The sequence below is a fragment of the Portunus trituberculatus genome, chromosome 39 (assembly GCF_017591435.1).
Source record: "Portunus trituberculatus isolate SZX2019 chromosome 39, ASM1759143v1, whole genome shotgun sequence".
NCBI classification, from domain to species: Eukaryota; Metazoa; Arthropoda; class Malacostraca; order Decapoda; family Portunidae; genus Portunus; species Portunus trituberculatus.
The window spans coordinates 16,915,961-16,930,805 of record NC_059293.1 but is presented as its reverse complement, the minus strand read 5'-3'; the positions used below and the strand labels follow the sequence as shown (position 1 = coordinate 16,930,805).

The 14,845-nt window shown below is 38.0% G+C and overlaps 1 protein-coding gene across 50 annotated transcripts in view; it reads left to right on the top strand.

Moving 5' to 3' along the window:
• The window catches only part of LOC123515503 (basement membrane-specific heparan sulfate proteoglycan core protein-like), a 324,199-nt gene that overhangs the window by 250,403 nt on the left and 58,951 nt on the right, over nucleotides 1-14,845 (top strand). For 49 of the 50 annotated variants that reach the window (XM_045274121.1, XM_045274138.1, XM_045274127.1 and 46 more), the window contains 16 exons: nucleotides 139-278; nucleotides 2,185-2,301; nucleotides 3,351-3,467; nucleotides 4,609-5,424; nucleotides 6,451-6,515; nucleotides 7,103-7,243; nucleotides 7,541-7,681; nucleotides 8,085-8,225; nucleotides 8,408-8,616; nucleotides 8,927-9,152; nucleotides 9,425-9,580; nucleotides 10,013-10,200; nucleotides 10,667-10,784; nucleotides 11,095-11,336; nucleotides 11,790-11,982; nucleotides 13,040-13,193. In XM_045274121.1, the coding sequence (XP_045130056.1) occupies nucleotides 139-278; nucleotides 2,185-2,301; nucleotides 3,351-3,467; nucleotides 4,609-5,424; nucleotides 6,451-6,515; nucleotides 7,103-7,243; nucleotides 7,541-7,681; nucleotides 8,085-8,225; nucleotides 8,408-8,616; nucleotides 8,927-9,152; nucleotides 9,425-9,580; nucleotides 10,013-10,200; nucleotides 10,667-10,784; nucleotides 11,095-11,336; nucleotides 11,790-11,982; nucleotides 13,040-13,193 (3,164 nt within the window). The remainder of the gene's footprint in view (nucleotides 1-138; nucleotides 279-2,184; nucleotides 2,302-3,350; nucleotides 3,468-4,608; nucleotides 5,425-6,450; nucleotides 6,516-7,102; nucleotides 7,244-7,540; nucleotides 7,682-8,084; nucleotides 8,226-8,407; nucleotides 8,617-8,926; nucleotides 9,153-9,424; nucleotides 9,581-10,012; nucleotides 10,201-10,666; nucleotides 10,785-11,094; nucleotides 11,337-11,789; nucleotides 11,983-13,039; nucleotides 13,194-14,845) is intronic. The other variant, XM_045274134.1, reaches the window with a different exon arrangement.

Sequence of the window (14,845 nt, the reverse complement as noted above, 5' to 3'; positions counted from 1 at the left end):
TGCCTTTGTTTTGCAGTTAATAAGTGAGATGTGTATTTTATGGTTTAAAGCCTTGCATACTACATCCTCTCCTCATATATATTTACACTTTCAATATTTTATTGTTCCTTGTAATCAACATTCTCTCACTACCTGCAGGTTCAGCTCCTCTTGTTATGTGGATAGTGATGGCCAGGTGACCTGTAACTGCCAGCAGGGTTACAGCGGCCGTCGATGCCAGGACTGTGCCAGCGGTTATGAAGGCAACCCATCACTGCCAGGAGACTACTGCAAGCCAGGTAAGACTGCAAGTGACACTTCTTGTAATATAGAATTGCTACATAAATTCAAAATAGTTAAGTATGCTAAATTCTTATTAAGGAAAAAAATAGAAATTTCAAATGAACTTTGTTTATTACATGAATCTGATATTGTCATCATGAATGAGAGTTATTAGAAAAGTGAAAAGAAAAGAAAAAAAACATAAAATTAAAGTATTTCATTCTTAGCAGTGAAGGAGGCTGTAAAAATACAGACAGTTCAGTAATGTAAAGAGAAAGCATTAGATTGTATAATTGAAATAGAATGAAAGATGATGTGGTTTTGGATTTTGTTTTTGGTGCTGAGAGAAAAACTAAAATTGTCTGTTCTTTTAATTTATGTTTGACCTGTGGGTTATAAGAATCCTTAGATAAACAAAGCAAATGAAAAAGGAATATGTGTAAGTGCAGTAGCATAAAAGATCTGTGCAGAAATGAAGACTGAATTGTGTGTCACCAGTCAAGAAAGTGGAAGAATGTGTTGTGCTGCATTGAGTCCTCTAGCTGTGCAAGACTTTAACTTCTGTGAAAGGAAAGTAAACAGAACTTTTGTATTATATTTGTGAAGCTACAATAATGGAAAGATAAAGAAATCAGACAAAAAGGAACTATATGTATTTCATAAGTACTCAAAGAAAACTAGAAATGGTTCTGTTGTGTTATGACCTCCACTTATCGTTTTCCTTGAGTCTTGGTTCCTACTCTTGTCATCAATGACCACAGTGGAAAGTGACTCTGGTAATGACGATAAAAGAAAAGCAAGAATCTTTAGTCTACTTCAAGCAGACTCACCCACGAGTCTTGGATCACCATCACCACCACTTGCATCACTACTTATGGTAGAGGACAGTCAACAGAAACTTTTGTTGCTCTTCAGTTTTGGCATCACTATCAACCAACTGCTTTATCTTAAGTTTGCAGCTATGTCTGGTTGTGTGTGTGTGTGTGTGTGTTAATGTTCACACATGTATTCATGCATGCACTCTAGACTGGTGAAGGAATTTAAGGCGCTCATTTTATTGTTTTGTTAATTGCATCAGTTGCATGTGACTTACATTTTTTTACTCTCTTATTTACAGTATTTCTGGCTTATTATTTTATGGAAAGACCTTGAATAGCAATTAATCAATCACAGCATATTTTACCACATCCAGTCATTTGCATTGTGCTTTGGTTTCAAGGAGTGTGTATGTAAGTTTAAACACTATAAGAGCTTTAAGTAATATTTAGATGATCTACCTTCTTTCCTTTTGTGCTACCATAAGCAAAGGGAATGAAGGATCTTGCTTGAAGTCTTAACTTTCTTGTGCATATCATTCTTTGGGTACTAGTGTTATGACTATAGATTGCTAGAGGAAGTTTGAATGTTTCTTGAGTGCTCTTGGTGCTGTTTTTTGAGGATTAGATAAAAATTATTTCCACTTTTTGCACTCCTAATCTTATGCATCTGTTGAATTATATTTATTGTCACAAAGTAAAGAGAAAGAGCACAAATTACAAGAGGCAGTGATAAGTTGGGGAAATTAACAGTGTTGGGCAAGCTGTTTTGGTAGTTTTGACTCATCTATGGTTTGATTTGCCTTATTTCTCCTCTTGTTTGTGTAACCGTTCAGGAAATTCCACAATAGTTTAAGTGTTCCCATTATTTAATTAAATCCACACTTAACATTAGCAATAAAAAGGAATCTGAAAGAATGAACCTCAATGAATAACTTTTATACACTGCAGTAATTTTTTTTTATAGTTTATGAAGTACAGTGTTTTCTGAAGATGCATAAGCAGTGTAACAACAGGAATAACACCTAACACTCAACACCACCAAGCATGAGCTTCCATCATAGCTAGTAATATTGCATTCTTAACTGACAATTTGACTCTCCTAAAGCGCCTGTCACCTGCATGACTACCTTCACCTGCTTGGATGGGTCGCAACACCCTTGGTCCCGGCGATGTGATGGTATAAAGGACTGCTCTCAGTTTGAGGATGAGAGTGATTGTGATGGTAAGGCAGACACAACCAGTAACTCAGCATTACCTCCTGCTCCCTGCTACATTCCCTCCCTAGCATTAGTAGGATAAAAGGACCACCTAACCTCTCCTCTGTGCATATCTTCCCTCTTACTACTACTCCATCATATCATCTCCTCCATTCCCTCTCCTCTCTCTCTCTCTCTCTCTCTCTCTCTCTCTCTCTCTCTCTCTCTCTCTCTCTCTCTCTCTCTCTCTCTCTCTCTCTCTCTCTCTCTCTCTCTCTCTCTCTCTCTCTCTCTCTCTCTCTCTCTCTCTCTCTCTCTCTCTCTCTCTCTCTCTCTCTCTCTCTCTCTCTTATTTTGATACTTATTTGTGTTTTTGTGTTTTGTGTTTATGAAGTTATGTATCCTGAATATTACAAGTATTCAATGTGCATCATCCATTGTATTTTCTGGCATCCTGGGACTTGCTAATCATGTACAGTTGGCCTAAGTAATGACACTGTATTCTACAAAAAACAGTGATGTGATTATATCTATCGATCTCATTACCAGTCTTTATTGGTCTTTGTGGAGATCTTAATATAAAGCAGTTCAAAAGTCCTTACAGTAATTCTTAATTGATATGGACATGAAATCCACTGAATTTTTTTGTACACCACTACTTAATGCAAAAGTACATGATTAACTCTGCATTGGAATACTACTGTAAAGCATTTTAGCTTCAATAGATAACAAAAAGCATAAAGTATGTTTATTTATAGATTTTTGCTAAACCTCTGAACTAATCACATTAAGTAGTCATAGCATGAATAGTGAAGTAAAACTGCCTGTCGCTTACCATCGTCCTTCCCTTTCTCCTTTTTCCTTTATTATAATGGCCTATTAAAACCACTAATCAACCTTTCATTCTTGTCTTTTTTTGCTCTCTCTCTCTCTCTCTCTCTCTCTCTCTCTCTCTCTCTCTCTCTCTCTCTCTCTCTCTCTCTCTCTCTCTCTCTCTCTCTCTCTCTCTCTCTCTCTCTCTCTCTCTCTCTCTCTCTCTCTCTCTCTCTCTCTCTCTCTCTTCTTTTTGCCACAGTCTGCTTCAATAGTGGGCATAGGTGTGATGACAGACGCTGTGTCCACTTTGAGTGGATATGTGACGGTCACCCAGACTGCAATGATGCCAGTGATGAACGGCCAGAAAACTGCCTAGGTGTGTTGAAAGAGGAGTGAGGGTGCAGGTCTCAGCTATTGGAATAAGAGCAAAACAATATATTTAAATGTTAGGATTATTAAGTTCTTTGCTCTTGAGAGGTAAAGTGATTAGTGAGACAAAGGAGCTTTTATGTTTACATTTCCAAGATAAGGATTTACTTTTTACAATGACAAACGATTGAATTTCATGTTTCACTGTACATTGTTTTTCTCTGAGACTTCAGAAGAAAGAGAGGGGCATATAAATTTCTATAAATGTCAGAGCACTAGAAGCTATGACATCATGGTCTGTAGGGCTTCTAATTATCCACCAAACAAGAGCAGCATTTAAGTGGCAGACTATGTTAAGAGCTTGCTTTAATCAAATCAGGAAAATAAATAAAGCAAAGCAAGTTCATAAAAGAAGGACAAAGTGTTTCTAGTAATCTGAAAATATGCTACCAAGGAAAGTCAGATTTTTTCAGACTGAGAAGGAGCAAATTACTAATTTGTGTATTGTAACAGTCATGTCAGCAGTTCTAATTGGGAATCTCACTGACTGTAGTTAGCTTTGATTGTCATTTTCATGATACCTACATGTGATCATAAATTATACAAACTGATTTTTTTAATTGAGTTCATTCAAATATATTGTCTTTTCATCAAGGAGACAGACAGAATGAAGGAAGATAGGTAGCCTGTTTAAAAGTTTATATGAAGAGGATGAAAGACAAAAGGTAACTTTGGTTACCTTATGCATTAATGCATTAAGAAGAGAGAATAGAATTACATATTAGTAAGAAACATTACTGAAGTCAAATAAATATTTTATTTTATTGAGGTGGATGTAACTTTAAAATTTCAGCAGGTAGAGAAATGCTGTCATGACAGAACTACCCTAACTCTGTTTTTCTTAGTCATATTGCATTCCATGAATTCCTTAAAAGGCGTACAGTAACCAACTAACTCCCCAAATGCATGGAAATATATTAATCTTGCTACTTGCATGACTGATTTTTACTTTATGAATAAACAAAATGCTTGTGACAATGTTGCATGAATAAGTAGCTTACATTAGAAGTCTTTCATTTGCAAAGGTAAAATAGAGTGTGGCATGCTTACTAATATCTGTGTTTTTGTGCTTCACTCCAACACAATAGATGAGTTGCCTTGTGATCACATCCATCAGTGGACATGTGCCGATCCGTCTCGACAGTGTATAGACCGCAGACGTCACTGTGATGGCTTCTATGACTGCCCAGACAACTCGGATGAACGTTACTGCAACTGCACATGTGACTCTGCCTTTAACTTCCGCTGCAATGATGGCACTTGCTTGGATATCAGTGTGCGATGCAATGGCCGGGTTGACTGCAGAGATAAATCTGATGAGTACCAATGTCCCTGTGACCCACAGAGATACCACACCTGTGGGGACGGAACATGCATTGATATCTACCGAGTGTGTGATGGGAATCCAGACTGCAGGGATAGAAGTGATGAACCACGCTGGTGTGGATGCGACCCTAACACCATGCACAAGTGTGGTGATGGCACTTGCATAGCAAAGAGTGCTGTGTGTGACGGCCAGCCAGACTGCCGAGATTTGAGTGATGAGCCTCCCACCTGTTGGCAAAACTGTGACCAGAATCTTGAGTTCACTTGTGGCAATGGGAACTGTATTGACATCCGACTTGTCTGCAACGGGTACACTGACTGCCGGGATGGGAGCGATGAATACTATTGCACAGTTTGTGCTGAAAATCAATTCCAATGTGGTGACCATTCCTGTGTCGACCGGCGGCGGCTCTGTGATGGCCGACCTGATTGCCGAGACGAGAGTGATGAGGGAGAGAGGGCCGGTTGCTGCGTGGCTCCATACTTCTTCCGCTGCCATGATGGATATTGCATTGAGTCTCAGCATGTGTGTAATGGATATTGGGACTGTGGCGATGGGTCAGACGAGAGATTCTGCTGTAAGTTTGCTATTGATGGTCGAGGAATTGTATTTATGGTTGTTTCCACTTCTTGCTGTGGCTATTGCAAGGGATCTTAGAAACCAAACTCTTCATCTTAAGAAAATGTTCATTCTCCCTTGTAGTTTAATTGGAATAAATTCTACATAACAATGCCAGGGTTGTAGATAAACTCAGGTGTCTGTTTATGACGTTGGTTGAAAAGTTCTATTGTTCAAAATGTGTCATTTGCTTTTTACAAGATATTAGGACACACTTTTCCAACAAAACGTCTTTCACTTTTATTCTAACTGCAAATAAGCTTCATTGTGTGTGTTAAATTGTTATTCAAGAGATCAATTAATGTAGCACTTTTTGTTTACTTGTATATTCTACAAGCAGTGTGATTCAATAGTTGTTTTGCCTAGTGTATATTATCAGTCAACTGGGGTGTGTGTGTGTGTGTGTGTGTGTGTGTGTGTGTGTGTATATGTGTGTGTGTGTGTGTGTGTGCACATCTTTGTATGTGTACTTATGAGCGTTTCATTGTAAACTTTTTTGTGTCAAAACTTTAATGTATGGGTATCTTGGTGAATGATGATACATATATTTGTGCTCCACAGGTGATTGCTAGGAATTTTTTTACACATTGAGATAATTCGTAGTAGCTTCTTTACAAACAGTTCTGTAGCAAGTTTAGGTGTGTTTTTTAATTTGATTTCTATGTCATCAAACTTTTCTTAAAAAGAAATCACATATTTTTTTATTTAGAATAATTTAGAATTTTCACCAGAGATATATAGTGATGAGATCATGTAATGATGCCTCTCTTTTCACCATAACTATGTAGCAGTTCCTGTTTGTTCTCTTTTATGATGATTGTGAAACTTTTTTTTTTTTTAGCCAATATCCTTTTACCTACATCATTGTATAGGAAATACCTTATTTTCATAGTACACTAATCTTCTTATCCCAAATAGTCAGAAATTTTTCCCTAGTTCTTCTTAATACAATCTTATTTGTTTTCAATATGGTATGGTTGAGCAGCTGGCCAATGTGACCCAGCAGGCAGCATTGAAGCAAATCCTATATATGGCAACTGTCAGTGCAAGGTAGGGAGGGCACTATAGTCCATTCTTTAATTTTTAATCCAATTATTTTTCTTTGGAAATATTTCAGTTGACATTTCTCACAATGTAAACTTAAAACACTATGAATATAAAAACCTGTAAAGTTTTGTAATTATTTGATTATTGAGACTGCTAGAGTTGTGAATATTTCTACCAGTCACTTTTATCTATTCATCCATCTCAGCTGTGATTTGATACCATTCTATCTCTAACTTAACCTTCAAACTTCTTTTCATTTCTCCCAAACATGGAACATTCGTTTTGGTAAGTATAAATCCCACAACCACAACTACATACAACTGTATCCATCACACACTCCTCTCCTCTCTTTCATCTTGCTTCTCACTTTATTCACTTCATTTGATTATGCAATTTACAAACAGTAAGGTTATTCTTCCACTCTTTACTCCATACATAGAAAGCACATATTTAATGCTTTAAATTAACTCAAAATGCAAAGCTATGTCACTGTATCCACTTACATGAAAATATACGAATAATCTTGTATGTAAAAACTTTATTTCTTTCAGTTGTTAGTGTTTAGTTCTGAATAAATTTATGCCTCTCAGGAATTTGTAACTGGACCTCGATGTGATCAATGCAAGGAGAACTCATTCTACCTTAGTGAGAGGAACAAAGAAGGCTGCATCCCTTGCTTCTGCATGGGCATCACCTCCTCTTGCTCCTCTTCAAATCTCTACAGGCAGCAGGTGTGTGTGTGTGTGTGTGTGTGTGTGTGTGTGTGTGTGTGTGTGTGTGTGTGTGTGTCTGTGTGTCTGTGGGTGTGTGTATTTGATTATATTACAGAGGATTTCAATAGAGTTCATGTGTTACTAGTATCCATTTTACTCTTGAAGTTAGATGTGTTACTGACTAACACTTAATGACATTTTATTCATCTGTCATTTGCTAAAAACACTGATAAGAGACATAGATTTATGAAATATATTTGTCTATAAAAATTTTAATTATGGGATACTACAAGATGAGATATGTATTTTTTACAGGAATATACTTATTTCACCAATGACCGGCAAGGGTTTGAGATTGTCGACGAGTACTTACAAAACTTTGTCCGAGATGACCTGTTTGTGGACTCCAACCGCCAGGAGCTTGTGTTCCGAGACTTCTCAAGATATGGGCAGAAGGTGAGGAATAGTGCACATGGTCTGTTATAACCACCACTTGAAGTATCAAATGTATATTCAATAGCGATGTTCTATATGTAAAATAATATATGTAAAATAATATATAATATATGTTTACCTTATAGAGCTTCTGATATATATTTAGAGGAGATAACAAAACAATTTGCATGGTATTTTATGACCATTATTCACACCCATGTAAAAATTATTGATAGAATCACCTAATTTTCTTGTTGGTGAAAATTTTCTTTTTACAGAAAATATAGATAGAAAATAATAGCCAGTGGAGAATGTGATGTCTACTTCAAAGTCTTGCAAATGTTAGTATACAAGATACATATGGAATCTTTTGCTCCAGTTGAATTCTAACTTTTAAACTCACAAACTTTGTTAACTTATTCAGGTTTACTACTGGAAGTTGCCACAGCGATTCCTTGGTGACAAGGTGACATCATATGGTGGCAACCTAACATACACATTGCGCTTTGTGCCAGCACCTGGAGGCCAGAGCTCCATCAACAGTGCCTATGATGTGGAAATCTTTGTGAGTTCCTTTACTGATCAGTATACTTGTAATGAAAACATAAAATGAGAAAGAACAGATGTAGTGTTATAATAACCCATTCCCCAAAAAGAACCAAAAAAAAAAAAGTGAATAGATAAAACATCCAAGACTATAGAAAATCTCCATTAAAAACAGAAGAATTGAGTCTATTTTTATTCCAGGGCAACGACATTTTGCTGCGACACTTTAGGCAGGGCCAGCGTCCCCTCTCGGCAGCACGTCAAGAGACTGTCAGTGTGCCTCTGTATGAGCAGTATTGGCAGAGGCAGAATGGGCAAGAGGTGAACCGAGAACACTTGATGATGGCGTTGGCAGACTTGGAGTACATCTATATCAAAGCCACCTACACTACTGCCACAGAGGAGGTTGGGTAAGTGGATAAATAGGAGTACATATTATGAAGGTATTTATAACCACCAGCAGTCTTTTGAAATATGTGATGATGGTCTCTCTTCTTCCTGTGCTTGAATAATGATAACCAATTTTGGATCCATCAATTTCAGCCATAAAGTTTCAAATCTATATTATGGATAACTAAAATGCTGAATGTAAGTTCCTCAGTATCTTATCATGCATATCATAAGAAGTTTAGTGGTGGTAGTGCAAGACAATGCTTGTCACATCTCTATAAGAATCATTATGTAAGTCACAAACAATGACATTAACCTTTTATCCTTCAGGCTGAAGGATGTCACTCTGGACTATGCTGAGGCTCGTAACACTGGTCAAGAGAGAGCTTATGCTGTAGAAATGTGTGAGTGCCCTCGAGAATATCAGGGAACATCATGTGAGGACTGCGCCATTGGCTACACACGCTCTACATCAGGAGTCCACCTGGGAACTTGTGTTCCTTGTGACTGCAGCGGCCACTCAACTGAATGTGATCCTGACACTGGTGTTTGCTTTGTGAGTTCCCTTGATCTGCTTGCTTTGTGAGCTTCTGTCTTCACTATGCTTTTGAGCATCAAATCACCACAAATAATTCCTGATAAACCTCTACTATCATCTTATTAATTTCAAAAACATTTTTATATATATTTATTTACTCTTTTATTTATTTATTTATTTTTATTTATTACTATTGTTATTATTTAAGTACATTTTTTCATAATGATGACTGGTTAAAAAAATCTCATGATATCCAAAGTTGCCATTGATATTTGTATTTTCCACTTCAGAACTGCAAGAACAACACAGCTGGCAACCATTGTGAGCTCTGTGCCCCAGGCTACACTCTGTATGGTGACACCTGCTATCGCACTGATAGTGGAAGCGAATGCATCTGTGATCCTCGGGGCAACCTGTCTTGTGATGGAAACCGCTGCCAGTGCAAGGTACATTACCTTCTGTATCTGTTTATTATGCTTTGGTTCTCTCTCTCTCTCTCTCTCTCTCTCTCTCTCTCTCTCTCTCTCTCTCTCTCTCTCTCTCTCTCTCTCTCTCTCTCTCTCTCTCTCTCTCTAGTTGCAGTTTGCCATATTTGGTTCTCAATGGCTAATTTTACCCACTTTGGCATTGATATTATTAGAATTTTGTGTTATGATAGTATGATATGCAGTTGTATGATATATTGTTATATTCATGCTGCTAAAAACATTCTAAATTTCACTATGACTTCCATATATGTTCCTAGTTGACTGACACCTCAGTGGGCCTTTTTATCATATATTTTGTTACTCTTTTGTTGCTGCCTCCTATGCAAAAAATAAATAGATGGTTAAAAAAAATATGTTACTTCATGGCACTGTTTCATTTTTCTTCCACAGGCCCATGTAATAGGAACTCAGTGTGAATCTTGTCGACCTGGTTATTACCACCTGTCTGCAGACAATCCTGTTGGCTGCTTGCCTTGCTGGTGTAGTGGTGTCACTTCCCAGTGCTTCTCATCCAACTATTATCGGATGCAAATTCCAATGCAGCTTCTGTTTGATCATGGCTTTACTTTCTCCAACAGGTTAGAGATGGACATTTGTGTGTGTGTGTGTGTGTGTGTGTGTGTGTGTGTGTGTGTGTGTGTGTGTGCGTGTGTTTGTGTTGATGGTCCTTAACTAATCAAAACACATCTTAATGACCTTCTAACACACTCTCTCTCTCTCTCTCTCTCTCTCTCTCTCTCTCTCTCTCTCTCTCTCTCTCTCTCTCTCTCTCTCTCTCTCTCTCTCTCTCTCTCTCTCTCTCTCTCTCTCTCTTTATACATCAGATCTTTTTCAGACTCTGAGCTCTCACTCTTTTCATCTTTCTTTTTACAATCCAGTCCTGTCAACTTTCCTAATCATATCTTAAACACACTCCAGGATGGTTGTTTTTACACTTCCCTTTCTCAGCATACTCATCACAGTCAACAGCATTGTATTCTCTGTTTTCCTTTCTTCCCAATTTGCTCCAGGTCTCTCACTTTTCCCTTTGCCCTTCTCTCACAGGCTGCAAACTGATGTCATTAAGGATGGGCTTGACATCAACTTGGCAAACAATGAAATATCCTTCTCTGACTTTAACCGTCTCCGAGCTAGGGAGCCGTATTACTGGTCACTGCCCCAGGTAAGAGTAGACATCCACTGCAAACTCTCTAACAAAATAAAACTAAAATTATTCCTCTAAGCCTATTAGGAAACTACTTTTATTGATGGCAAAAAAGATGGGTAGGTACTTTGATACATCATTATTTCCTGTTCAGTTTTTTTTCCCACCTTTAGTGGATTTATCAGGTGAAGGAATATATTCTAATAATCTATATTGCATAATAGACAAAAATATTATACTTTGACTCAATACTATTTACTTCACCATCACTATTACCTTGATTGGAGCTCTTTCACCCCTTTGACCTTCACCATCACCACTACCACAGATGTTTACTGGAAACCGCCTCGAGTCTTACGGCGGCAACCTGACAGTGACACAGAAGTTCCAGATGCAGCCTGGTGCTGGCATCTATCTTGAGTCCGATGTTATCATTCGTAGCACCAGTGGCAGAGAATTTTTCTGGATGAGACCACGGCACCTTGAGCAAAATATCCAGAACAGGGAGCAGACATACACAGTGTTGCTGAATGAAGATAGCTTTACTATGAACCAGCAGCCAGCCAGCAGGCAAGTACTTGCAGTAATATCTTCATCAGGAAGAGAATCAATTACTTAAACAGTCTAACTTTGTGTAACAAGAAATGTGTGAGAAATAGGCAAGATGAAGTATATGATTTATATTTGATAATGCACATTCACCTCTTCTCTAACAGGATTATTTTAATTTGAAAAGGAAGAATTTTCATTCTTATAGCTTTGACCTTTGAGGCCAGCTTTGGAAAATTATGAAAGTTCAGGCATAATGATATGTATCATTCTGTTAGATCAGAGAGCTTGAAACTCATAAAAGCTGCAGATGGTGGTTGGGGCTTATTTGGAAAAAAAGCTTTTACCACTTTTAACAGCATTGCAATCAGTGAGATTAATCCAAGACATGATTCTTGTTGCTGCTGTGAAAAGGTGTTAGGAGAGAAGATTTAATACACAATTATTCACTTATATTTTCTAATTTCCTTTCAGATCTGAATTCCTGAAGGCCCTGTCATCCATAGAGGCCATCCTCATTCGAGCTACTCTGAGTGAGCAGATGGCTGCCACCTACCTCAGTGATGTCATCATGGACACTGCTGTTCCCACTCAGACTGGGCAGCCACGAGCCGTGGAGGTGGAACAGTGCCAGTGTCCCATGGAATACACTGGCTTGTCCTGTGAGGTAATTTTGACACACACACACACACACACACACACACACACACACGGCCCGGTAGCTCAGTGGTTAGAGCGCTGGCTTCACAAGCCAGATAACCGGGGTTCGATTCCCCGGCCGGGTGGAGATATTTGGGTGTGTCTCCTTTCACGTGTAGCCCCTGTTCACCTAGCAGTGAGTAGGTACGGGATGTAAATCGAGGAGTTGTGACCTTGTTGTCCCGGTATGTGGTGTGTGCCTGGTCTCAGACCTATCCCAAGATCGGAAATAATGAGCTCTGAGCTCGCTCCGTAGGGTAACGTCTGGCTGTCTCGTCAGAGACTGCAGCAGATCAAACAGTGAATACACACACACACACACACACACACACACACACACACACACACACATATATGAGGAGAGACTAAAAGCTATGGATCTACCAACCCTGGAACAGAGAAAGGAGAGAGGGGATCTGATACAAGTTTATAAGTTGATTAACAGAATGGGTCAAGTGGATAATGAGAAATTGATCCTGAGAGAAGAATATGATATTCGAAGCACATGATCGCATGGTAAAAAGCTGAGGAAGGGAAGATGTCTGAGAGATGTTAAAAAATATAGTTTCCTGCAAAGATGTGTTGAGATGTGGAACAGGTTGAGTGAAGAAGTAGTGTCAGCAACGAGTGTGCATAGTTTTAAAGAAAAATTGGATAAGTGTAGGTACGGAAACGGGGCCACACGAGCATAAAGCCCAGGCCCTGTAAAACTACAACTATGTAAATACAACTAGGTAAATACACACATTAACATTTACCATATCTTGGCAATCCATTATGTTCAGTGATGCTGACAGCTTTACTAGAGTGGGGATACATTTTGAAGTAGTCCTAGTAGATGTTTATGATGTTAATGTCATGATTAGTGATATGAAAGTCTCACAGCTTCTCATTTTCCCTTTTGTGTTCTTAAGCACAATTTCCAGCTGTTCCATAGATCAGCTCTTTGTGTTCTGTGGTTGAACAGGCTACCATCCAGTCTAAATTTTGCATTAACACTCATTCTCTTGCCCCCTTCACCACAGACATGCAAGGCAGGTTATTACCGCAAGGCATTGACCAATCAGTGCCTCCAGTGTCCCTGCAATGGACATGAATCTTCTTGTGCAGAGCGGCCAGATGGCAGTGTCCAGTGCGAGTGTCTGTCTGGCTATTATGGGCCCAGCTGTGCAGAATCAGGTAGGAGTGACTCCTAGTTGTGCATGTTGGTGTGTTGCAGTGACATCTGTTGACTGGATGGTGTGATAGAGGGCAGAGGCCAGAGTGATAACCAAAGATATGGATGGATGGTGAGTGGGAAGGTGGAGTCAACACTTGCCCAATTTTATACTGAAGGAGCTGAAAGAAAAGAACAAGGAGTAGGACAAGGCACTCACTCTCATTCAGTTATAGTTTTTCAACACTGGTTGCAAATACGATTGTTATCATTATTAAGAATTGAGGTGCAAACGGTACCTAGTTGAAGTAATGACCATCCTTATGAAGAAGAGAAAAGTTCTGTGCCTTGTCCTCTGCTTGGTGTCATATGTTCAAGAATATGTATGACTTGCATGAACTTTAATCTTGTTGGATGTAGTGCATGTAATGCATGAATTGTTGTAGTTAGAATGTTTGTACAGCATCATAAGGTACTGTTGTTGCACTGGAGTAGCACTGTCTGTCATTAATGGCTGATATATTTTTTTGTAACATTCACAAACTAACTCACACAGTAATTCTGGCTTTTTTTTTATATTTTTTTTCTAATCTGTTAAATCAGTGGTTTGCCACAGAAGCAGAGGGCTTTTAGTTTAAGAATTTATGCTACAGGGATCATGTGTTTCAATTTACTGTATACCCATGTTTTCTTTGTTAAAATACCAGGATGATTGATTTATCAGCCAATTTTTCACTCATCTCTACATGCTTTGCACTCCTGACTCTATTCTTAGCTGTTAAAGGTCCTTCTGTAAACCAGGTTGGGTTTTTTTATCTTGGGGTTTCTTTGATACAAAGCAGTTGTACTGAAATATTTTCACTTTCTTTATTGAGTTGTAGGGGGACCACAAGTTTATAAGAGTATAATGTTATGTACATGACATTTCAGAGAAAGAAGTTTGATAAACAGATTATACTGCTTTTAGATCCAGATGAAATTATCATATTTTGATATATGTACCTTTCAATGAGATGAAGTAGTACTGACAGACTCTTACTTAACAGTACATTTATACATGCTTTGAGGATATAGTACTGTATTTTACTATTTATATGTATGTACTGCTTTGTGGAAAAGAACCAGAATTTAGAATTATAATTTTCTGAATTTTTTTGACTCAAGCAGCACTGCATAAATTGTTTGTTATGCTAGTCATTTTTACAGAAGTACAAACTTATCTTTCAATAATATTTGCTAATGTTTTTATATAATTTTCCTTTTAAAAAAGTAACTGTATCAGTACACTTGTACATGTCATCACTATACAAAAACTGCTCTCCACTGCTCTTGCACCACACTTCATTGCTTCGATTGCCACATCCATCACATATTGATCAAATGTTCACTTTTTGTACAATCTATCAGCAACAATAGTGAAGCAGAAAATATTATAGAAAATGAATTTGAATAGCAATTCTACAAGATGCTATTTTGATCCCTAGCTAATCACTGCCTTAATTTTATTGTTCTGTCTTAGGAAATCTGAACTGGATTTTTATAATATTTTTAAGAGGGATGTTGTATCCTTATTAGCTGTAAAATATGCTACATACAACATTGTATTAATTTACATGGTCATATGAATGACATGTATTTACTGTAGCTTCTGTCAAGATACCCACCAGTCTTATCT